General features: G+C 36.3%; 2 protein-coding genes across 3 annotated transcripts; one reads left to right on the top strand and one right to left on the bottom strand.

The window, feature by feature from the left end:
• Positions 1-1,790: 1,790 nt before the first annotated feature.
• On the bottom strand, positions 1,791-7,847 carry atg3 (autophagy related 3). The gene is made up of 12 exons (XM_073815332.1): positions 7,612-7,847; positions 6,624-6,665; positions 6,483-6,532; positions 6,194-6,264; positions 5,971-6,078; positions 5,747-5,796; positions 5,572-5,659; positions 5,455-5,489; positions 5,220-5,378; positions 5,009-5,136; positions 4,808-4,876; positions 1,791-2,521 (listed from the first exon to the last, which is right to left on the bottom strand). Exons 1-12 carry the CDS (start codon positions 7,681-7,683, stop codon positions 2,440-2,442), a joined length of 954 nt encoding a protein of 317 aa, XP_073671433.1. The 5' UTR covers positions 7,684-7,847; the 3' UTR covers positions 1,791-2,439.
• A 399-nt stretch (positions 7,848-8,246) lies between these two features.
• gpr161a (G protein-coupled receptor 161a) lies at positions 8,247-21,161 on the top strand. 2 transcript variants are annotated; one of them, XM_065293749.2, is made up of 6 exons: positions 8,247-8,931; positions 9,990-10,421; positions 12,496-13,214; positions 13,407-13,514; positions 13,602-13,721; positions 20,083-21,161. In XM_065293749.2, exons 2-6 carry the CDS (start codon positions 10,063-10,065, stop codon positions 20,340-20,342), a joined length of 1,566 nt encoding a protein of 521 aa, XP_065149821.1. In that variant the 5' UTR covers positions 8,247-8,931; positions 9,990-10,062; the 3' UTR covers positions 20,343-21,161. The 2 variants fall into 2 exon arrangements, with proteins under 2 accessions (XP_065149821.1, XP_065149820.1); XM_065293748.2 differs by having other exon boundaries at positions 8,248-8,931; positions 9,977-10,421.
• The last annotated feature ends 4,107 nt before the right edge of the window (positions 21,162-25,268 follow it).

Below are 25,268 nucleotides of genomic sequence, written 5' to 3' on the forward strand. Positions count from 1 at the left end.
ATACACAATGGTCACTTTACAATATGACTTTACAATAGTGTCGCATTGTGTTTGTTCACTGATTCTAATCCCAATTTATGTTTTCCAGGAATAGTAAAAGTTAATCTTGTAGCTTGGGCTTCTTAATGACCAAACTTGTCCAGAAACTTCACAACTTCTTTATTTGTTTTACATTTTTCCTGATCCTTAAAGCTTGAGCAACCAAAGGCAAACACGTTTTGCCAATTATTGTTTTATTTAATAACGATATTCTGTCAATGTGTTATATATTCAGCTGGGCCATTCCACCAAATCGGTGCCATTTCTGTCCCCAGGACATTATGTATAAAAATGCAAGAAAACTATACAGTACATTTTATTATTAGGCAAAGTGTCCTGCATGTTCATTTAACACAAAATGTTAACTATATAATTTAAAACATTTAAACAAAACTACAGAACATTGAAAAATACTCTATCTCTATACTTTACCTTTAAATATCAAGTTCTACATATATCTTTATTTTTTGCATGTGGGTCAATATCCCATCTTTGCTTTAAATATTTTTTACCATTAAAAAATATTTGATATAAAATGCACATTTTAGTCATGTCCCCAGGATTACATTTACTCCTGTTACCCAACACATTTCCTTTTCTGACAATCTAAAAATTTTCCATAAGTCACATTTTCAAGAGGAAGTTACACCATCTGGATATCAACGTGAAGATCAAAAGTCACTTTTTCATTTTTTTTCTGTGTATTTGATGATATTGATGCTATAAATGTCAAACTTAATGTTCAGTCCTGTTATTTATTTATTTCATCAGTTTAATTTAAAATAAAAAATGTGGTAAATCACTGGAATTTGCTCAGTGTCTTCCCGATATTAGCACATATTTAATAAAGCTATATTTCATGTTTTTGCTAAATCGATGCTAAAACTTTCAGTCCTGTTACCAAAATCATGCTTCATTAAGAAACCATTAATAAAAGTTAGCTGAGATTTAGCAATAATCATTTTGAAAAGTAAAATATGTGTTTTATAGATTTAGTGTTAAAAAAAGATGTTACAAAACGCATATGGCACAGATTTGGTGTAATGGCCCATCTACTGAATGATTTAAGCTGAAATGCCTCTTTTCTGTATTTGGTCCATTGCATTATAATACCCTTACTAGAATCTCTTGTGTTGTCTTTTTATTTTCATAACGAGCAAATGTCATAAATTCCAAATCTGTAATAATTTTGTAGCCACCACTGTTAATATTAAATTAGAAATACGTTAGAAATAAGTTAGAAATAAAAAGATTTTGTCGTTTTGCTTGTTTCAGGCTTAAAAAAAGATTAGATTAAAATAAATGAAATTAATAAAACACTAATATATTAATATATTTAAAATAATATTAAAGTTAATAAAATGGTAAAGTTAAATAAATATATATAAAATAATTACATAAAAATAAAAAACTTTTGATATTGACGCGGCCGTTTCTGAAACGGAAGGCTGCATCCTCCGGAGGTCGCATTTGCAGGCAGCATACGTCATTAAGGCTGGTTTATTTTAGTTAACTGAGCATAACATTCGCAAACCATAAGCATAATACAACAATTTAAGATTAACTAAGTATAATAGTAAACTTTAATATTCCGAAATAAGACATTCAGCCTACAAATGCGGCCTCCGAAGGATGCAACCTTCGGCCATTACGGTGCTTATCGAATGCTGCCCCCTAGCGGTATTTTAATCATCATATCATCTATAATGTGTAGATAACAGCACACGTTCGTAGGTCAGTAAAAATAGTAAAGACGATTATAAAATGTTTTTATTAATAAATGTACATTTCTTATTTTGAGCACAGGGGCGTACAATTAGAATCATTAAAGTATTAGCAATCATAATGTGGTGCTGTTTACCTGTGGACCACATAAATAGATTACATCCAGCAGATTCAATTATTTGCATAACAGCCTTTTATCAATTATATTACTTTAACAATACAACGACACATAATAATAATTTTGGTATGCATTAACTCTACAGATGTAAATAAGTTTTTCACAACACCGCCAGTGGCTTTAACATTCAGAAAAACATCACGTTATGACAAGTGTCATACAAAAGCTCAGATCACATTAACAAAGTGACACTGATCATACACATAACACCAAAATATTTTGACAGCCATTTATTGTTTGCCATTAAAACTAAAAGAATGACTCTTGCATGTATAAAATAAAACATTGTTAAGAGCATCTGACTAATACGGTGAGGAAGCTGAAGAAGAAGAATGGAGCGATGTGGATTTAAGCATGTCTGTCTGACACCCCTAGATTCCTTGAAATCAGTGTAGAGCTTTAAGTCTTTTCAGGACAGTTTTGTCACCGCAGTAACAGCCTCTATTCGAAAAAACACCCAAATATGTGGTCAAAGTCATGGGCAGCCGTTTGGCGAGTTACATGGTGAAGTGCCTTGTGTAATCGTATTCTATTGTGGGAATGACGGCCTGTACAAATTTCAAGAAAATCAGGAGATACCTGAAACAAAGAAAGTTAAGGGGAAAAAAAGGAACAAGGAAATATTACATACTAATAGTTACAAACTAGTTGTCATGCCTACGGTTAATATGATGAACTACACTTGTGATTACTTTGGTAGAACATCTTTGTGAACTTGAGGGAAACAGACATTATACCTAAACCAAAAATTAAATTAAAATAAAATTTAATTTGGCACTGGCCTACATTACATTTACACATGCTAATATATTATAGTAAACGTTCAAGTTATTTTGATGGTGTTAACGCCCCTTAATGGTCCAGTGTGGGTAATAATCAAGGACTTTGCTGCCGTATCATGGCTGCAGCAGGCGCATTGATATTGCGCAGTGCCCAAAAATAGTCCCCTGCTATTGAAAGTTACCAAAGGGACTATTTTCAGGCGCAGCGTAATATCATTGCGCCTGCTGCAGCCATGTTACGGCAGCAAAGTCCTTGATTATTACACCAGAATGGGAGAATAGTTCCTAGCCCTATCGGCCTAGAAAATCACGACTTTTAAATTTTCTGTCAGTCTTAATACACGAGGTAACCACAGAAGAGTCAAGTTTTAAATAGAAAAAAATATCCAAATTCTTATTTTTGAGCGCGATGCTAAATGGTCTAATCTGATTTAATTTATTATGCTAAGCTAAGCTAAAAGTGGTAGCGCCAGACCCGGAGATTGGCTGAATGGATTCCAAAATGGAAAAATCAAATGTTTAACTCTAGGGGAGACGGAAAATGAGCATACTTTCAAAAAGGTTCAATGCACTATATGGAGAAATAAACTTAATTTCTTCTAACTAAACAAAGAAGACATAAACATCCTGGATGACATGGGATGTTTATATAATCAGAATTTTTTTAAATGAAAATGGAATATTCCTTTAAGACGTTAAGCATGGTCTAGCATCATTTTTGGAAGTGTCCAAATATTTTTTTAGGATCGCTTTATATATTTTTTTATATACAGCTTCTATGGCTATGTTCATAGCGACAGTCGGGTTTGAATATAATTATAAAGAATAAAACTCAAGTTGTTTAACTGTAAAGCTACATTTGGGCTGATTTGGTAAGACCTTTTCAAAAGTATCTATAAATTAAAATTGGCTCCTCATAGGGGTAGAAGTAACCCAATCCATAAGAATATGTTTAATAGATAGTGGATTCAGACAAGATGAACTAGTGGTGTACCGGATCACAGTTGATCCGTGATCATGACCCACGGTTCGGCTCACATGCGATTTTCTGATTAATAAGCAAATTTAAAGAGAAAGGGAAAGTTGATCATATGCGCATGTTTCAAAGGCTTGCAAATGTTAACACTCAAGTAATTTTAAACAATTTAACAGCTAAAAGGTACTAAAGTGAGCAGTTGTCTGTACGCACATTCGGTTAAATGTGTCCGGTCCATTTCCAATAAGACGTGATCAATCCTATGCCCGTGTGTAAACTTTAGAGAGAGTTGCGCTTCTGTATCTCATACTGTAGTGGATTTAAAATACATTTGGCGTAATTTTTCTACTTTATGCGTTTATGCTGCATCTCCTTCCCGAACCCTGGTCTGTGTGCGCGCGGCACGCGTATAAGTGCACTCAAAAGTGCATACACAGAGAGAAGCGTTTCAAAAAGCAAGCGAACATATCATTTTTCTGTTCTTGACAGGACACATACAAACAAAATTATCTCGAAATACCACAGTATTCTTTTTCTTATAAAACATTTGTTTATGTCTTAAGTGTATGTATAGAGTAGAGGCAGAATGCTTCTCTTAAAGAGACAGTAACCAATTAACCTGCTTAAGTCTGTGTCATTAATGTTAATCAAACAACCCAAGACAAAGAAAATCACTTCTGTAGCTCTAAAAATAACAGTATTTAATTTATACAATAAAAACGAAGTGTTATTATTCATTTAATTCCATTTCCGGACCTAATGCTAATGTACGACCGTACTTAATGTGCAACTTTGTTCTTTTTTTTATAAATGTTTGTAATTTCTATATTTGTTCTTATTAGATTTTTCCCACCCTTTTTTTCCCAATCCGAAAACATTATGCGATCCATGACTCAAAAAGTGTAGTGTCAGCCGATCCGTGAGTTTTGTGATCCATCACACCCCTAAGATGAACATTTTGTAGGGTTTTCTCCTGATTATGATTGAGTTTTGATTGTCCTATCCAACATCTTGTGTAAATAACTTAAGGATCGCTGTCTCTTTCTATCTAGAAGATGCTGAAATATCACGTATGCAATAGCATGACTTCTTTCCAATAAAGGATACATATGGACCCCAAGTTCTCCTCCTCCTTCTGCCACAGTCTCGATAATCTTCTTCATCACTTCCGCATGTCTAATAAACAACAGAAAGAGAACGGCTTGATACTTTAATTCTTATTGATTTCTGAGATTAGAAAGGGTTCGGGTTTAAAACACTAGATTATTAATATTATTATGTGTGTGACGTGTTAATGTTTTTATTGACCTGCATGGATGCACCGAGCACATAGCAGGTGGAGGAAGGTGAGGGTGATTCTCAATAGTGACGGTTTTCTTGACGTGATCCTGGCTGATATCTTCATACATCTGATCCACGGTCAAAGGCTGTCTGTCCTGAGAAAAAGCAAATCATGCAGAGTTCTAACAAACTGCAGAAAGCATTCAGACACAATATCAGACAGAATATCACTTATTACCTCATCATATCCAAATAGCCACAGTCTCGGTGTCTGATAATATTTGTCATATGTGATATAAAGATCATAAGTTCTAGTCTGTAGGACGCCGTCCTCTCCGCCAGCCTCTGCCTTTGTTTTACTCAAGTCTGCCGTCATTTTACTTGTATCAAGAGTGGCCTAAACAGAACCGAGATAACATGAACTCATATTCAAACATTTGTGCTGTCTGTACCGTAGGAGTATAATTTCTCACATCATCTGTCTCCAAAAGTCCACTTTCTTCATATTCTGAAACACAAATACCAGGAATCAATCACATACACTCATAGCGTGTCATGATGAGTAAATAAAGGGATGTACTGATGGCTACCTTCCATGTCTGCTGCTTCTCCTTCACCATCCTCATCGTCGTCATCACCACCGTTTCCACCCGCCTGCACGTTCATATTCATATTGTCCTTCACATGCACACAAATCAACACATCTATGATTAACAAAACTGAAATAATAACATTGGTAAATTCGCCAACATAGCACCACCTTACCTTATTATCCAAAGAGATTTCCCGAACCGCTTCCGTCACTCCTGTGACATCTGGCAATGCAAAAACATAATGTGTTTGACACTTATTCTCATTTAATATGGATATGTTTTGTGAAGGTCCTTCAATACACTTCGGACTTCGACTTGCATTAGAAACCAGAGCAAAATATTGAATTGTACAGTACATTGTGTCAGATACAATGACGCTGATCATTTGTTTCATACCAGCGTTGTGATAAGTATCAACCCATCCTCCATCTCCGTCATCCTCTTCTATAATGGCCTCCAGTTCATCAGAGTACTCCATCTGTTTACAGCGCTTGTAGCAGGGTACTGCACCGAACATTTACAGAACAGAAAAAAACTGTTGTAAAATGATCTCACCGTCACATCACATACTTATGAATGGTTTAGTCTGTAGATTTGCTACGATTTTCACTTCCTTTACCATTTCGGGTTAATAGAAACTGCTTGTCTTTGGGAAGATAGGGCTTCACTTTTGCTTCTTCTCCAGATGACCTATAAGTAGGCAAAATATATTCTTAATACTGTGAAAGCCTATAGCTGGTCGCAAGAAATCCATTAGTGACAACAACTCTTTTTTATTTATTTAAAAGTTTTCACGAAAACCCAGACCTTTCTTATCTAAATGCTTTGGTTTAATTTGTAGATATTTTTAGATCTGTCCAAACCTGGCCTAAACGTGCATAACCAGTTGTGTGTGTGTGTGTACTTGCCATTGCCATGTCGGGCAGTGATGAACCAAGTGATCTCCGGCAGCAACAAACTACAAAGACCAAAGTGTGTTTACGCTTGTGTTTTTAATTCGCAATCAATAACACAATGCACAATTAAAAAGCCTGAAAACACACACTCACCTCCTCTGGAGTAATGACCCCTGTTTCCTTAAACTTAGATTCCTAGTAAAGTAAAACGAACAGTAAAATGAACTGAACTACCATGAGGAATGCAATTGTATTACAGGCATAATACAAGTAACCTTTCACGAGATGGTAACACATTCCAGATGTGACAACGAGTTAGCAGTGGACAACTTAACCTAGTCACATTTCTCTAGTGGATTATAATAATTATAGTGACTATATTGACATATGAATATTAAATAATGACACATAATTACACTATGAAAAATATTATTAATGACTTAAAAAAGTTTAATGACTTAATATTCTTACATAGGAGGTCATTTTCAACCAGCACAGACATCAACCTCTCATGTCACAATGTTTATGCATACTAGTACCCACTAGAAAAAATACCATAGTATAATGTAGGACTTACTATAGTTAATAGTAAAATATTCTGTGACATTAACAATAGTAAATTGATTGTCGTTACCATACTAAGGTTCAAAAACATTATATTTTGCTTGGAATTTTAGTTTATATTAAAGTATAATACAGTATTTTGTTATGTGTTGATAATATATACTACAGTGTTTTGTTGTATTAACAATAGTGAATTGATAGAACTAGTAAACACTTAAGTATTTATAGAAAACTAGTAGTATATTAATCACGTCACTTCACTTCATTATAGGAAGTGCTACTCTTTGGTAATATACTATAGTATATTAACTATATTGAATTGATACAACTGTAGTCAATACTGTAATATACTTTACTGTGGTAAGGTTCAAAAACACAGTATCTATCAATGTTACTACAGTTTACTATAGTAAATACTACTAATAGTTTTGTCATATGGGTAATATTGATCTCACAGCCTGTCAGTTCATCAATTTCTGCTTACATGTCGATAGGTAGATGTCAAACACTCGATAAACCTCACATTTAATGATGAATAAATACAGACTTCAAACCATGCTAACATTCCTCATCTTACCTTCAGAACTGGCGTTAAAAACTCTGCCACTCCCAGAGCTGTGCCTTTCACCGAGTTTATAACGTTCTGCATTCTGGATGAAATCGCTCCAGGACAAAATAAATTGCTTGTGCTCAATGTATTAGACTTTGAAAAACACTACACACAAACAGAGTCTGGTTAAGGAATTCCTTAGAACCGAGCTGAACCACACGACCTGAATCATCTGACACAGAAACTTCCGCATTTCAAATATCGCGATGCTTCAAAATCACGCCTCCGTTGAAATTTATGCGGCTCTGCGCAGATTTGTATAGCGGATTACATCACAGTACCGCGAGAGCAGGTTTATAGAACAGCGTTCGAATCGCTCTCGCGATACTTTGATGTCATATGTCACATGAAGTCGATCAAACTGACTAATTATAAGCATACTTTTTTTTTTTACAAAAATCAAAAGAACAGTTTTTTTGTATTAGTGTGCCTTCCCTAAATAATGCTTTTCTGTGCTTTTCACTATCAAAATTTAATCTGAATAAAAACTGAATTATTTTCATTCATATACTTCTTTTCATTTACATTTGTATTATTATGTTTAATTTATTATGTTGAATTATCTACATTGCATTCGTTCCGTGTTTAACGTTTGCCAACCCCAAGGGAAAATTTATTTAATATTAAAAATACAAGAAAACATAATAGTGTGATTGTGGACGTAAGCCTTTCGCAAATGCCAGAAATATATCAAAGCTCGCAACTTTATCAAACACATAGGGGCGCGGCTTAATGGCAGAATGGAAAGTAATTGGCTAATCGTGGTCATGTGACGGGGGTGACGTCACGTGCGGGAATCTTTAATCGTCTTTGGTGGTCCAGCAGCGCTCTCCAGAACGACAAAAGGACATTGCAATGTTGCAAATATAAGTTAAACGATCACACATTATGTTTAAAGTGCTTAAACACACTTGATTGTATTTACATAAAGACAAAAAATACGTAAACTTAACACATTATTGTCATAATAAACTGACATTTTAAGTTTACTCTGTACCAGAAATTCGGTGTGCTTTTTTTTACCACGTTTAGGTAATGAATCAGATTTAGCACTTGGAGATTTGTGTTTTAACTTTTTACAACTTAACATGTGAATATAAAGAGACAACTGCGAAAGTCGGGACCACACACAGACTAACATACAGGCTGGAGAGAGACGGGACAGAAAAGATCCGCCATTACGCTGGTAGTTTCTTCTCTCTTTATCACCAACAAACTGCAAATGCATCAGAAAATATCGACACATCTCATTTCAAGCGTAAATTTATTCAAACTAATAAAATCGAGGTGAGTAAATATTATTCAGCTGGCGCACTAGTATCGTGATTTCCTTTCAAAACTCTCTCTGTTAAAACAGAACTGTGATATCTTTACATCTATCTGCGATTAAACCTCACTAACGATTTGATTTTTTTACTATTTACTCTAACAATCCAGAGTTTCTTAAGTCTACAACGTAGTTTTGTCAGATGATATTAAACCACACTAAACAGTTAACATCGCTTCTTAACGTTTAAAGAGTTGTATGCATGCAATGGATGATTTAATCTTTTACTTTAATTTGAATTAAAGTTACATTTATTGTTTAAATAAGATTGCCTGGCGTACGAAACGAAATAAAGTTAATGTAATTTACCTCAATGGGTAGCTCATTGCGTCAGCAACGTAAACATCATAGGCTGGATCCCAAGGGAATATTCATAAAATATATAGATTGAGTTCACTATAAAAATAAAATGTATGTCTGTAAATAAAACCTACATACTGAGTATTAAGAGGGAAGTTTACATTTTAATTTATTTAAAAAAAGCAGTTTACTGTAGTATACTATTAAAATGTAGTATACTACAGGATAGTAATGACTACACTTTGTCAATAATGTATACTGTAGTGAATTCATAAACTGTAGGTATTGCTGTAGTGTATTATAGTGATTACTACACTTTGTTAATGTGTACTATAATATTCTGTAGCATTAATTACAGTGAATTGATAAATTAGTAAATACTGTCATATCATACTGTAGTATATTATAGTAATTGCTACACTTTGCTAATGTATACTATAAAAAAGTGTAAATGCTGTAGTATACTTCAATATTAATTATGGTAAAATGAAAAAACACAGCATCTAGGAATTTTAACAGTTTCATGTAGTAAATACTAAAGTATACTACAGTATTTTTCATGTGATTTACTTGCTCACTGAAAACTTTAATATCACTCAATACTCAGGACTTTCTGTAACACAAAAGCAAATCATCTTTTGTGCTCAATAGAAGAAAGTAAGTTGGATGAACTATTCCCTAAATGCTTCTTTTGTTTGCTCCAAGAGATCTCCGTGAGATGCCCAAGAAATGGATCAGCGTCCTGTGCAAACACACCTTTGTCTCCATCTGGGTGATAGGGCGTCTTTAACATGAACACAAACATCAATGAAACATGGCTGGGGAACGTCACAGACACAGGAGACGGCAGAACCTGGGTGATAGAGTCTGTCGTCATCATAGTCATCGCTCTGTTCGTCTGTCTGGGGAACCTGCTCATTGTGGTGACCCTGTATCGAAAGCCATACCTGCTTACTCCCAGCAACAAGTTTGTCTTCAGTCTGACCCTGTCAAACCTCCTGCTGTCCGTTCTGGTTCTGCCGTTTGTGGTCGCCAGTTCTCTTAATGGTGATTGGCTGTTTGGTGTGGTGTGGTGTAATTTCACAGCCCTCTTGTATCTGCTCATCAGCTCTGCTAGCATGCTGACATTGGGAGCCATTGCCATTGACAGGTGAAGAATATTTTAGTGTTGATTTTTTTTATCGTTTTAATATAGTTTTGTACTTTTGTGTTTACTACACCTTAAGTATAGTAATCATTACACTTCATTAATGTATACTTACTATAGTATTCTGTTGTAATGTTAACTATTGTGAATTAATTCATAAACTGTAGTATTTAGTATCTACTTTCGTAAAACATAATACAATGGGAAAAATAAGTATTTCACATCAGCATTTTTATCAGTAAGGGCACTTCTATGTAGGCTATTGACACAAAATATCCACCAGATGTAGCCATCAAGCCAAATATTGAATTCAGAACATTTAAGTATACAAGTTGAGTCATAATAAATAAAGTGAAATGGCACATGGAATAAGTATTGAACACACTTTATTTAATACTTTGTAGAAAAGCCTTTGTTGGTGATTACAGCTTCTTGACGCCTCTTGTATGGAGAGACCAGTCGTCTGCATTGCTCAGGAGTGATTCTGGCCGATTCTGGCCCATTCTTCCACACAAATGGTCTTTAAATCTTGAAGGTTCCTTGGGCCTCTTTTATGAACTTTGATCTTCAGTTCTCTCCATAGATTTTCTATGGAATTTAGGTCAGGTGATTGACTGGGCCATTCAAGCAAATTGATTTTCTTTCTTTGAAACCACTTCATTGTTTCCTTGGTTTTGTGTTTGTCCACCCTCTTTTCATTTTCAGCTTTCTGGTAGATGGCATCAGATTTTTATCCAGAATGTCCCGGTACATTTCTCAATTCATCCTTCTTTCAATAATAGGAAGTCTGCCAGTACCCCTTGCTGAAAAGCAGCCCCAAACCATGATGCTTCCACCCCCAAACTTAACTGTTGGTATGGTGTTCTTGGGGTGGTGGGAAGTGCCATTTCTTCTCCAAACATGGTGTGTAGAATGACTGCCAAAAAGTAAATTTTTTCTTTAATCTGACCTTACTATAGTCTCCCAATAATCCACAGGCTTTTCCAAATCCTCTCACATTCTTAAACCGAGCCTCAACATGCTTACGTGGTGAGTGTGCATGGATGCCATGAGGTTCAATGCATTGCTTATAGTTTTCTTTGAAACAATAGTACCTGCTGATGCAAAGTCTTCCTGAAGTTCTGCCCGAGTGGTTCTTGGCTCTTGGAGAACTCTTCTTATTATTCTTTGGACTCATCGGACAGGGATCCTACGTGGAGCACCTGATCGTAGCCTGTTTATGGTGAAGTGATGTTCTTCAATTCCGGATAATGGCCCCCACAGTGCTCATAGGAACATTCAGCATTCTGGAAATACGCCATTCAACGATAAGATTACGAAGATCTTGAGAGACTTCTTTGCTTTTACCCATCATGAAGTCTTTCCTGTGTGCCTCCTGGGTAATGAGAAGCCTTTATAAGCCATCAATTAGGACTAAAGCAGCTGATATCAATAAGACTGATAGGATGCAGGGTTTCTCTCTCAATACTGACAGATTTCAGGTGATCTCCTGGCTTTCTATGCCATTTTGCACCTTGTTTTCTTCATGTGTTCAATACTTATTCCCTGTATTATTTCACTTTATTTATTATGACTCAACTTGTATACTTAAATGTTCTGATTTCTTTGTAGGAATTCACACTTAGAAATCCCCTTTCTGATAAAAATGCTGATGTGCCAAATACTTATTTTCCCCGCTGTATATTGTAGTATTATAGTTATCACTACATGTTTATGTTTACCACAGTATTAGTAAACATAAACACTTTATAAATGTGTAATACAGTATTCTGTATAGTAAACTGACAAGGTGTGGTGGATGCTGAGGTATGGTGTAGCTTTTACTATAGTAAACTGTAGTAAATTATTTGTACACTTATATTGTAGTAAATTGTAGCATACTGTAGTATATTATAATAATTACCACACTTTGTTAATGTATAGTATACTATAGTATTCTGTAGTATGAACCATAGTGAGCTGATAGCTAAAACATGCAGATGCTCCCATGACCATGTTGAACTTTGGTATACAAATGAAAAATGTTGGGTTTAAATGCTTACACAAATCTACACAACTTTTTTCTGTGTTCTCCCAGATATTATGCAGTGCTGTTCCCTTTGGTTTACCCCATCAAGATCACAGGAAACCGTGCCGCAGTGGCCATCGTCTATCTGTGGTTGCATTCTCTGTTGGGCTGCCTTCCACCGCTGTTTGGGTGGTCCACGTTCGAGTTCGACCCTTATAAGAAGACATGCTCGGTGGCTTGGCATCGCGAAGTCGGCTACACTGCGTTTTGGGTCGCGTGGTGCTGCCTGATTCCGCTCTGTGCCATGCTGGTCTGTTACAGCCTCATCTTCCGAGTGGCACGGCACAAAGCCCGCAAGGTGCATTGTGGGACGGTTGTAGTAACCCAGTCGCCCTCGTCATCCAATAGGAACGGACGAAAGAACTCCACCACCTCGATTTCATCCGTCGGTAGCCGTAGAGGCGTGATTTATGCTGGCAGCCAGTGTAAAGCCCTAGTCACCATTTTAGTGGTGGTTGGCACCTTCTTGTTGACATGGGGGCCGTATGTTGTAGTCATCAGCACAGAAGCGATACGAGGGAAAGGAAGTGTGTCACCAGGACTGGAAACGTTGGTGACCTGGCTGTCATTTGTCAGCGCTGCATGTCATCCTCTCATATATGGGCTGTGGAATAAAACTGTTAGGAAGGAACTGCTTGCCATGTGCTGTGGTGACCACCATTACAGAGAATCATTCATCGGTCGTCACAGGAAGTCCCGCCTCTTTAGCATCTCCAATCGAATCACAGGTAAATGTTTAGCTGTAATGGGATGTTTGGACCTTATTACAGAATAACATGCATACAAAGTTGAAATGCATCTTTCATCAAATATTTGAATAAAGTTTAGAATCACTTTTGGCCACTACTTGGAATTGAACCTTGGTGTCCATACAGGACACCATGCAACTACTGTGCTGAATAAAAATCTTTGTTTTGCAGATCTTGGCATGTCTCCACATCTGACAGCCATGCTTGCTGGTGGAGGTCAGCTTTTAGGTCCCGGAAGCAGCACAGGAGACACCGGATTCAGCTTTTCTCAGGACTCAGGTGTGTGATGTTGCATTTTTAAAATGTTGTCTTTGAAACCCACCTGTTTTTCCTGAAGTGTTTTATGTTGTAAATGTGATCTTGCAGGTACAGACATCATGTTGCTGGATAACTGTTCTGAGTTCGCAGAAACCTCCCATTGCAGCGCTTCATTCAACAAACGCAGGAGCTCCGTCAAGTTTGAGGATCAGGTGGAACATATCAAAGGTATAATAACCACGAATATGAAGGTCTGATGTCAACTTAAAACAAGAATGATGTCAACTTGAATACATCATGCTGATCTTATTGGGACCCTTAAAGGGATACTCCGGCCAAATATCAAAATAACCCCATGATGACCTCACCCTCAAGCATTTCGAGATACATACAGTATGTCCATCATCTATTGGAGTTAATTTAGTAAATGTCATTGCTTCTCCAAGCTTATAATGGTAGAAAACAGGGATCAGGGAACGACTTTTCATTTAAACTCGAAAAAAGTGCATTCATCCTTCACAGAAGTAATCCACATGGCTCCAAGGGGTTAATAAAGGTCTTTTGTGGTTAAGCTATTATCCATATTTTAAACTTTATGAATTATAACTAGCTTCCGGTAAAGACGCCGTCTTGGACTCACGCGATTCATGAGAGAGTTTTAGCGTAGTGAGCGATGGTTGCCATAGGTACAGTGCACAGTGACTTGCGTGAGTCCAAGATGACGTTGTTACCGAAAGCTAGTTTTTATGGTTTATAAAGAGTTAAATATGGATATTTTACTTACAAAATTGCATTGATTATTTGGAAAAGACATTATTATTAGATAATTAACCCCTTGGAGCCATGTGGATTACTTCTGTGAAGGATGGATGCACTTTTTTGGGCATTAAAGTCAGAAATTGTTCACTTCTTCTGTATACAAATCATCTTCTGTATAATCTTCTGTATACAAATGTTGATTCATACCAAAATGCTTTTTTTGCATAGTTGTGTTTGACACATGAAAATGTCTCGGGTTACGTATGTAACTGTTGTTCCCTGAGAAAGGAACAAGACGCTGCGTCTCCCTTGGCATATTTCCTGCGTTCCTGTAACGCCGTCTTTGGCAATATTTTAAGATAGAGATATACTTCCTGGCTCCCGCGTCACCCTGTCTTTGTCGTTAAGCCTCACCATTGGTTGAATTTGATATACACATTCAGACGCACTTACACTTGGAGGCGTACCCAAATTGTCACCCCAGTGACTCAGCGCAAGTTCCCTCGTAAGGGAACTGTAACAATCTATCTTAAAAGGTAACACAATGTAACTTTCTCTCACTTGAAATGTGTCCCCACATTTAGTCCTTAAATTTGAGGGTATTGAACTTGGTAAGTCCTTGAAAGGTCCTTGAATTTGAAGTTTACTAAGGTGTGGGGACCCTGCAAATGTGTTTGTCTGAAAGATGATGGACATGTGTATCTGAGATTGCTTGGGGGTGTGTAAATCATGGGGTAATTTTAATATTTGGCTGGAGTATCACTTTAATGCACATAATTTCCGAGAGAAAAGCATGTCTTTTATAATATTTAACGATAGAATGATACATTACTCTAAAAATAACTTAAAGCCACAATATGTATCAATATCTGCACTATCTTAGTTTCCGCTTGTAGAAACGATGGCAACACGAGTGGACAATTGCAGAAGTGGTGCTTATACAGCATCTAACACGCAGCTGTTGTTCCTTGCAGCTAATTCATTACGATGGCATAAAATAATGTGATCAAACGTACAGATATAAACATTCACTCTCCTTCATAACTTCATTAAGCGACAAATAGCGTCCTCTAGTGGTGAAAACCATACGTGTGAGGTGAAACCCGTACATGTGAAATAGGGACATCTAGTGGTGAAAACCGTACATGTGATAAGCGACATTAGTGGTGAAAAACCTACATGTGAATAGCGTAAAAATCGTACATGTGAGGTGAAAATCGTACATGTGAAATAGCGTCCTCTAGTGGTGAAAACCACACATGTTAGGTGAAAATCGTGCATGTGAAATAGCGACTTTTTGTGGTGAAAACCGTACATGTGAAATAGCGTCCTCTAGTGGTGAAAACAGTACATGTGAAATAGCAACCTCTTGTGGTGAAAACCATACGTGTGAGGTGAAACCCGTACATGTGAAATAGGGACATCTAGTGGTGAAAACCCTACATGTGAATAGCGACATTAGTGGTGAAAACCCTACATGTGAATAGCGTAAAAATCGTACATGTGAGGTGAAAATCGTACATGTGAAATAGCGTCCTCTAATGGTGAAAACCACACATGTTAGGTGAAAATCGTGCATGTGAAATAGCGACTTTTTGTGGTGAAAACCGTACATGTGAAATAGCGTCCTCTAGTGGTGAAAACAGTACATGTGAAATAGCAACCTCTTGTGGTGAAAACCATACGTGTGAGGTGAAACCAGTACATGTGAAATAGGGACATCTAGTGGTGAAAACCCCACATGAATAGCGTGAAAATCGTACATGTGAGGTGAAAATCGTACATGTGAAATAGCGACTTTTTGTGGTAAAAACCGTACATGTGAGGTGAAAATCATGCATGTGAAATAGCGACTACTTGTGGTGAAAATCGTACATGTGAAATAGCGTCCTCTAGTGGTGAAAACCACACATGTTAGGTGAAAATCGTGCATGTGAAATAGCGACTTTTTGTGGTGAAAACCGTACATGTGAAATAGCGTCCTCTAGTGGTGAAAACAGTACATGTGAAATAGCAACCTCTTGTGGTGAAAACCATACGTGTGAGGTGAAACCCGTACATGTGAAATAGGGACATCTAGTGGTGAAAACCCTACATGTGAATAGCGACATTAGTGGTGAAAACCCTACATGTGAATAGCGTAAAAATCGTACATGTGAGGTGAAAATCGTACATGTGAAATAGCGTCCTCTAATGGTGAAAACCACACATGTTAGGTGAAAATCGTGCATGTGAAATAGCGACTTTTTGTGGTGAAAACCGTACATGTGAAATAGCGTCCTCTAGTGGTGAAAACAGTACATGTGAAATAGCAACCTCTTGTGGTGAAAACCATACGTGTGAGGTGAAACCAGTACATGTGAAATAGGGACATCTAGTGGTGAAAACCCTACATGTGAATAGCGTGAAAACCGTACATGTGAGGTGAAAATCATGCATGTGAAATAGCGACTACTTGTGGTGAAAATCGTACATGTGAAATAGCGTCCTCTAGTGGTGAAAACCACACATGTTAGGTGAAAATCGTACATGTGAAATAGCGACTTTTTGTGGTAAAAACCGTACATGTGAGGTGAAAATCATGCATGTGAAATAGCGACTACTTGTGGTGAAAATCGTACATGTGAAATAGCGTCCTCTAGTGGTGAAAACCACACATGTTAGGTGAAAATCGTACATGTGAAATAGCGTCCTCTAGTGGTGAAAACAGTACATGTGAAATAGCAACCTCTTGTGGTGAAAACCATACGTGTGAGGTGAAACCAGTACATGTGAAATAGGGACATCTAGTGGTGAAAACCCTACATGTGAATAGCGTGAAAATCGTACATGTGAGGTGAAAATCGTACATGTGAAATAGCGACTTTTTGTGGTAAAAACCATACATGTGAGGTGAAAATCATGCATGTGAAATAGCGACTACTTGTGGTGAAAATCGTACATGTGAAATAGCGTCCTTTAGTGGTGAAAACCACACATGTTAGGTGAAAATCGTACATGTGAAATAGCGACTTTTTGTGGTAAAAACCGTACATGTGAGGTGAAAATCATTTATGTGAAATAGCGACTACTTGTGGTGAAAACCGTACATGTGAAATAGCGTCCTCTAGTGGTGAAAACAGTACATGTGAAATAGCAACCTCTTGTGGTGAAAACCATACGTGTGAGGTGAAACCCGTACATGTGAAATAGGGACATCTAGTGGTGAAAACCCTACATGTGAATAGCGACATTAGTGGTGAAAACCCTACATGTGAATAGCGTAAAAATCGTACATGTGAGGTGAAAATCGTACATGTGAAATAGCGTCCTCTAGTGGTGAAAACCACACATGTTAGGTGAAAATCGTGCATGTGAAATAGCGACTTTTTGTGGTAAAAACCGTACATGTGAGGTGAAAATCATGCATGTGAAATAGCGACTACTTGTGGTGAAAATCGTACATGTGAAATAGCGTCCTCTAGTGGTGAAAACCACACATGTTAGGTGAAAATCGTACATGTGAAATAGCGTCCTCTAGTGGTGAAAACAGTACATGTGAAATAGCAACCTCTTGTGGTGAAAACCATACGTGTGAGGTGAAACCAGTACATGTGAAATAGGGACATCTAGTGGTGAAAACCCTACATGTGAATAGCGTGAAAATCGTACATGTGAGGTGAAAATCGTACATGTGAAATAGCGACTTTTTGTGGTAAAAACCATACATGTGAGGTGAAAATCATGCATGTGAAATAGCGACTACTTGTGGTGAAAATCGTACATGTGAAATAGCGTCCTCTAGTGGTGAAAACCACACATGTTAGGTGAAAATCGTACATGTGAAATAGCGACTTTTTGTGGTAAAAACCGTACATGTGAGGTGAAAATCATGCATGTGAAATAGTGACTACTTGTGGTGAAAATCGTACATGTGAAATAGCGTCCTCTAGTGGTGAAAACCACACATGTTAGGTGAAAATCGTGCATGTGAAATAGCGACTTTTTGTGGTAAAAACCGTACATGTGAGGTGAAAATCATGCATGTGAAATAGCGACTACTTGTGGTGAAAATCGTACATGTGAAATAGCGTCCTTTAGTGGTGAAAACCACACATGTTAGGTGAAAATCGTACATGTGAAATAGCGACTTTTTGTGGTAAAAACCGTACATGTGAGGTGAAAATCATTTATGTGAAATAGCGACTACTTGTGGTGAAAACCGTACATGTGAAATAGCGTCCTCTAGTGGTGAAAACAGTACATGTGAAATAGCAACCTCTTGTGGTGAAAACCATACGTGTGAGGTGAAACCCGTACATGTGAAATAGGGACATCTAGTGGTGAAAACCCTACATGTGAATAGCGACATTAGTGGTGAAAACCCTACATGTGAATAGCGTAAAAATCGTACATGTGAGGTGAAAATCGTACATGTGAAATAGCGTCCTCTAGTGGTGAAAACCACACATGTTAGGTGAAAATCGTGCATGTGAAATAGCGACTTTTTGTGGTAAAAACCGTACATGTGAGGTGAAAATCATGCATGTGAAATAGCGACTACTTGTGGTGAAAATCGTACATGTGAAATAGCGTCCTCTAGTGGTGAAAACCACACATGTTAGGTGAAAATCGTACATGTGAAATAGCGTCCTCTAGTGGTGAAAACAGTACATGTGAAATAGCAACCTCTTGTGGTGAAAACCATACGTGTGAGGTGAAACCAGTACATGTGAAATAGGGACATCTAGTGGTAAAAACCCTACATGTGAATAGCGTGAAAATCGTACATGTGAGGTGAAAATCGTACATGTGAAATAGCGACTTTTTGTGGTAAAAACCATACATGTGAGGTGAAAATCATGCATGTGAAATAGCGACTACTTGTGGTGAAAATCGTACATGTGAAATAGCGTCCTCTAGTGGTGAAAACCACACATGTTAGGTGAAAATCGTACATGTGAAATAGCGACTTTTTGTGGTAAAAACCGTACATGTGAGGTGAAAATCATGCATGTGAAATAGTGACTACTTGTGGTGAAAATCGTACATGTGAAATAGCGTCCTCTAGTGGTGAAAACCACACATGTTAGGTGAAAATCGTGCATGTGAAATAGCGACTTTTTGTGGTAAAAACCGTACATGTGAGGTGAAAATCATGCATGTGAAATAGCGACTACTTGTGGTGAAAATCGTACATGTGAAATAGCGTCCTCTAGTGGTGAAAACCACACATGTTAGGTGAAAATCGTACATGTGATATAGCGACTTTTTGTGGTAAAAACCGTACATGTGAGGTGAAAATCATGCATGTGAAATAGCGACTACTTGTGGTGAAAATCGTACATGTGAAATAGCGTCCTCTAGTGGTGAAAACCACACATGTTAGGTGAAAATCGTGCATGTGAAATAGCGTTTTTTTGTGGTAAAAATCGTACATGTGAGGTGAAAATCATGCATGTGAAATAGCGACTACTTGTGGTGAAAACTGTACATGTGAGGTGAAAACCGTACATGTGAAACAGCGACCTCCAGTGGTGAAAATTGTACATGTGTAATAGCGACCTCTTGTGTTGAAAATCCTACATATTGTGCCTTTAATTTTTCATCTTCACTCACGTTACCGCAAACTCTGGTGTAGATGCAAACCGCTTACGAACTTACGACGATGCAAGTTCAAATCTCTGTACACAATTCCTCTAATACTTATTTATTTATCGCTGCTGGTGTCAATGAAAAGGCAAGAAGGGCAACATAAAACCAATCATTTACAAAGTTGAACATCTGTTGACATAAAAATGTTTACATGTCATGTACTAATTTAAGATTCCTACCTTTTATTTTTGAGCAGGTGAAGATCAGTCCCAGCATCTGGTGAAGGCAGAGATACACCAGGTGATTGACAGCTTTGCGTCCTGCATGGCTAAATCCATAGAAAGCGATGCCAAACTTCTGCTGTTTGGAGCTGAGTCTCTAATAGACAATATTTCATCGTGTCAAAGATCCTCACGCTACCCAGATGGTCAGAGAGCTCGTCTGGAGAGTATCGATGAGGGAATAGTTTACGATGACAAAGACGAGGATGATGAAATCGAGGAAATATGTGCATAGAGTTGATAAATATGCACAACACAGCTGCATATGGGTGACTGTAAAAAGCATGCATTACAAAGATAAGATTTATCAGGTCCTCAAAAGCATATGAAGATGAAATACTTGATTGTTGGAGAACATTTGCCAGCGAAGTTGGAGACAAAATTTGTGTCGTTTCTAACTAACATACAAAACCACTGCAGGAGACAAAGGGACTTTACTCATATTTCCTATAGTTATGGAGAAATAGCCAATGTGATTTCATTTTTGTGATGTAAAATAAGTTTGTACAAATGGATGCCCACAGAAATTATTATCCGTTTTGGATCAAGGCCTTGCTTACACATGTACAGATTTTTTAGTTGTGTGCCTTAAAAATATTTTGTATTGCTGTATTTTTTAATGCACTATCACCATGTGACCAGTACTGCATGTTTGAATGGACTCATAAATAACATTTAATCCAGCCACAAGTGTATGAGATCAGTTTTGTACTATGCTGAAGCACTGCTTGAGCTTATAATTCATAAAAATGCATTGACAACATTCAGTTTTTTGAACAACATTTGACATTTCTACAGTGAATTTTTTGCCTTTTTTGTGCTTAGAATGGCAAAATATTTATATTATACTTTAAGATGGAAATTATTTTATGATATTGTGATAGCTTTTTTATTTTTATGATAATAAAAGCTCCTGTTATTTGTATTTATCTTAGTGGTCAGTAACGTTATTTATCTCGTCTTATTCATTTTTGAAATTTTTATGGATTTGTATTCATAATTTTCAGCAATCTTGCAATAAGACACAGTTTCTTAGTATTTTGTGCATCTTATTGACTGATGGAAATAAAAATGTTTTTCTAAAAGTTGCACATATTCATTCATCCATCAGTTTCCTGCCCAGAGCCTTCAAATCGATCTGCAAATAAAATAAAGTGAGAGTATCATAACGTTCTGGTCTAAACCATGAGTTAAATAAGCAATGATGTGTGGATTTACAGGGAACAAGCAAATTGATCAAATGTATAGGAAGGTTTATAGCGTTGTAGCTAAAGTGTCTGCTAAATTTGTAAAAGTAAAAGTAGCCTATAGGCTACTGTATGTTTGGTGAATAGAAAAATTATTCATTTAATTTACTAAATTTTTTCCAATAACTTTATTTAATTTACATTCAAACAAAAGTTTTAATTTAATTTATTTGTCTTAATTTTTTGTTTAAATATAGCTTAAATAAATTGATTGCAAGCACTTACCTTAAAAAATTGAGTTAATTGAATGAATCATTTTCTTCAGTGTATATTTTTATATTTAGGCTATATGTAAGGATCAAAACACTAATAGTAATTTTACTCCTGTTTACTATACAAAATATCAAAATATACTACTTCTTTTTTCATGTAGGTTTCTATTCCTTAACCCACACACCAAAACATGTGATCAACATTAAAGAACATGATCTGGCCTGTAAATCTAGTGAGAACTAGTAAATGTCCAGACCAAGTTAGTTGTCATGATTCACTATGTAATGTTAGTGAGGACATTTGGCCCTTACAAATATAAGTAAAAATGCCAGTAATACATTTAACTGTTACAAAATCTATATGGAAAACATCAGCTTTGTAACTTACATTAAATCAACCTTCGGATGAAGTTTTTTTTATTTCCAGCAGCAATCGATATTTCTTTAGGATAAACGTAAAGCAAAGGAGTCTAAAAATGTCCCACGACACATCGGGATATAAAAAATAAAGCAAGATCTACAGACGGACACCCAAAGAGAGAAGTATTATCCATATCAGTCAAAAATCATATCAACTATAACACTCAGTTGAACATCACACACACAGGGCCTGAAATGATGACTTTTGAGGTATTTTTAACAGCTTTTCTTTTATGTGAGGAGAGTGACCTGTGAGTGTTGTGGATCTTAATATTGCTGTCAGAAATGATCGGTCTGTTCTTCTTCATCCCTACTGACTCCTCATTCTTGATAAACTGAGAATGAGGCTTTAAATTTTATAAGGTGTTTGTCTCTGCAACAGTTTTATTACTTTGATCTGCACTTAAGAGAGATACGATGTGTCATCGTATGTTTTAACTCTCTATAGAATTGAAATCTTAACAGCGTCACAGATTTGAACTCTTCTTACTTGAAACAACTTGCAAAACTTACTTGCAAAATTACACACATAGCCTATTGATCTGTCTGTACTTTTTATTTATTTATTTTTTATGATTTATTTACGTACTTTATTCAGATATTTACTAACAAAAAAAGTGATACAATTATTTTGACCTGTACAGTATTGAGCTCACGTAAAAATGTATCATGAAGTGACGGACTCTTGTTCAATAGCACCATCTAGTGGTCTCTGAACCGCGTTTAATTTTTAGTGTCTCTAAATGTTGTCAGTTTATTGCTTTATTTTTCCTTTTTGGTTGGAAAGTTGGAAAAAAAGTGTTCCTGTAGCTTATTGCGATACCTACACTACACACAACAGTTGTGGTTTGATCCCAAGGAACACATAATAATAAAAACAGCTTGGGATAAAAGCGTCTGTAAAATATAAATGTAAAATCAAAGCTATTATAAAATATATTACATATATAATCTGTAAGTGTTGTTTTGAATGCCAATTATTAAAAAGGGGGGAACTGTGAAAAAAACATTAAGCAAGACGACTTAAAGACATTTGGGTCAGTCGGTATGAATGGTTTAAGGCAGATAGGAGATGGATCAGCCTTGTCAATTGAATGAGAAACTTAAGTTGACTCCATAAAGAGTTGAACAGAGGTTCCCAAACGTATCATTTTGCGACCCATATTGTAGAGGCGGACACTACTTGAGTACTTTGAGTAGCCTAAATTTTCCAAACATCTTTGCTTTATCAAAGTGTTTGTCTTGGGATAAAATTTACTTTACTTTACTGAAAAATGTTCACTACATTCTAAAGCATAGATTCATAGGCTACTGTTTATTCCTTTTATATTGCATATGAAAATTGATTTAATACCTAATTACATAAAAATTGTGTACTTTTACTTTCTTGAGTAAAAGTACAAAAGCACTTTTTACTTAAGTAAAAATAAAAAAATACTAGATGTTCAAACAGAAATATGATGAAATGCTCTTTAAAAAAAAGTTTTATAATTGCATATTTTTATTTTCTTTGTCATTTATTAACCCTTATTCAGTGTTTGGGGTCCCATGGGACACCACTGGACTTTTCCTTCATTTTTTAAAAGTGTAACCTTCATCTTAGGGGCATGAAACTTTTCCTAAATAATCTATTGAAACATGCACAAAAAAAGGGGCTTTATTTTGTTGTCCTAAACATGTGTAAAAAAACATTTTATGGTGTTTGGGATCAAAATGACCCTACTTTAAAAATGAATGGGAAAAAACCGTTTGAATGAATGGGAAAATGAAAAAAATATTTTTTTCATTTTGTTCGACAAAAAAAAGTAAATCCACTAAAAATCTGAAAATACATTTTAAACCAAGGTCTACATACTGTTTAACCAACTTCCAAAAAGTGGAACGAACTTTCCATCTAATACACACACGCACGCGCACACACACACACAATACAGATTTTTGTATCTATTTCAGAATGTTTAAATATATATTCACAAAATTATATATCATAAAGAAGTTTTTTTTTTTTGAGAAGTTTTTTAAAAACTTAAGTGAAAATCAAATGAGTCCCTATGGACATCTATTTGATATATGTGGTCATTGCACTTTCTTTCTTTAATTATAATTTCTAAAGTTTTTCCACAAACCAGCAGATGTCTAGCAGATTTAATTAAGATCGACATTTTCTTTACAAAAAAACAATTTTTCATGAGCCAATTTATGGCCTAGTTAAGTAATTGTGCAGTAAATCGGTAAAACACTTCCAAATTAAAAAAAAACACAGCATAAATGTACACTCACTTAAAGGATTATGAGGAACACTCATTCAGTTTGAAGACATTCAGATGGTAGAGTCAGAATTTGGCGTAAACAGAATAAGAACATTGATCCATCATGCCTTCTTACCACTGTGCAGGCTGGTGGTGTAATGGTGTGGGGGATGTTTTCTTGGCACACTTTAGGCCCCTTAGTGCCAATTGGGCATCGTTTAAATGCCACGGCCTACCTGAGCATTGTTTCTGACCATGTCCATCCCTTTATGACCACCATGTACCCATCCTCTGATGGCTACTTCCAGCAGGATGATGCACCACGTCACAAAGATCGAATCATTTCAAATTAGTTTCCTGAACATGATTGAGTTCACTGTACTAAAATGGCTCCCACAGTCACTCAACCCAATAGAGCATCTTTGGGATGTGGTGGAACGGGAGCTTCGTGCCCTGGATGTGCATCCCAAATCTCCATCAACTGCAAGATGCTATCCTATCAATATGGGCCAACATTTCTAAAGAATGCTTTCAGCACCTGCCACGTAGAATTAAGGCAGTTCTGAAGGCGAAAGAGGGTCAAACACAGTATTAGTATGGTGTTCCTAATAATCCTTTATGTGAGTGTATAGTTGAGAAGTAAATTTAAAAAAATAATATTTTCCTATAAAAAAAATTATATTTCCTTATGCAATTGCTCTTTTTGGGGTCTATCAGAACGTTATCCTTTTTGAACACAGATTAAGGGTTAATGGAATGTAAGTTTAATTGCAATATCAAAATACCTGAATGGTATATCATAGTAAAACCATTGTCATTGCTTGTCATTAGTTGTACTAAACTATGTTGTGTCATTCACCACTACAGCCAAGCGACCCACCTTATCCCACCGTGCGACCCACAAGTGGGTCTTGTTCCACAGTTTAAAAAAACCTCACTATAGAGTCTTTAGAGTAGAGGGCAAAGATGTGTTTTTAAACACCAAAGACTTATGAGATTATTAGGGAGGTCTTTTTTATTAAATTTATAATCT

Source organism: Paramisgurnus dabryanus, chromosome 7 (assembly GCF_030506205.2).
Source record: "Paramisgurnus dabryanus chromosome 7, PD_genome_1.1, whole genome shotgun sequence".
NCBI lineage: Eukaryota > Metazoa > Chordata > Actinopteri > Cypriniformes > Cobitidae > Paramisgurnus > Paramisgurnus dabryanus.

Bases quoted from the DNA above. Each gene is read 5' to 3' on its own strand.
- gpr161a (XM_065293749.2), top strand. From the start codon at position 10,063: ATGAACACAAACATCAATGAAACATGGCTGGGGAACGTCACAGACACA. The intron at 13,515-13,601 runs GTGTGTGATGTT...GTGATCTTGCAG, and splicing joins CAGCTTTTCTCAGGACTCAG to GTACAGACATCATGTTGCTG. The intron at 13,722-20,082 runs GTATAATAACCA...ATTTTTGAGCAG, and splicing joins TCAGGTGGAACATATCAAAG to GTGAAGATCAGTCCCAGCAT.
- atg3 (XM_073815332.1), bottom strand. From the start codon at position 7,683: ATGCAGAACGTTATAAACTCGGTGAAAGGCACAGCTCTGGGAGTGGCA. The intron at 5,490-5,571 runs GTAGCCATCAGT...TTTGTGTTTCAG, and splicing joins AGAAGCAGCAGACATGGAAG to AATATGAAGAAAGTGGACTT. The intron at 5,379-5,454 runs GTGAGAAATTAT...GGTTCTGTTTAG, and splicing joins GACTTTTGGAGACAGATGAT to GCCACTCTTGATACAAGTAA.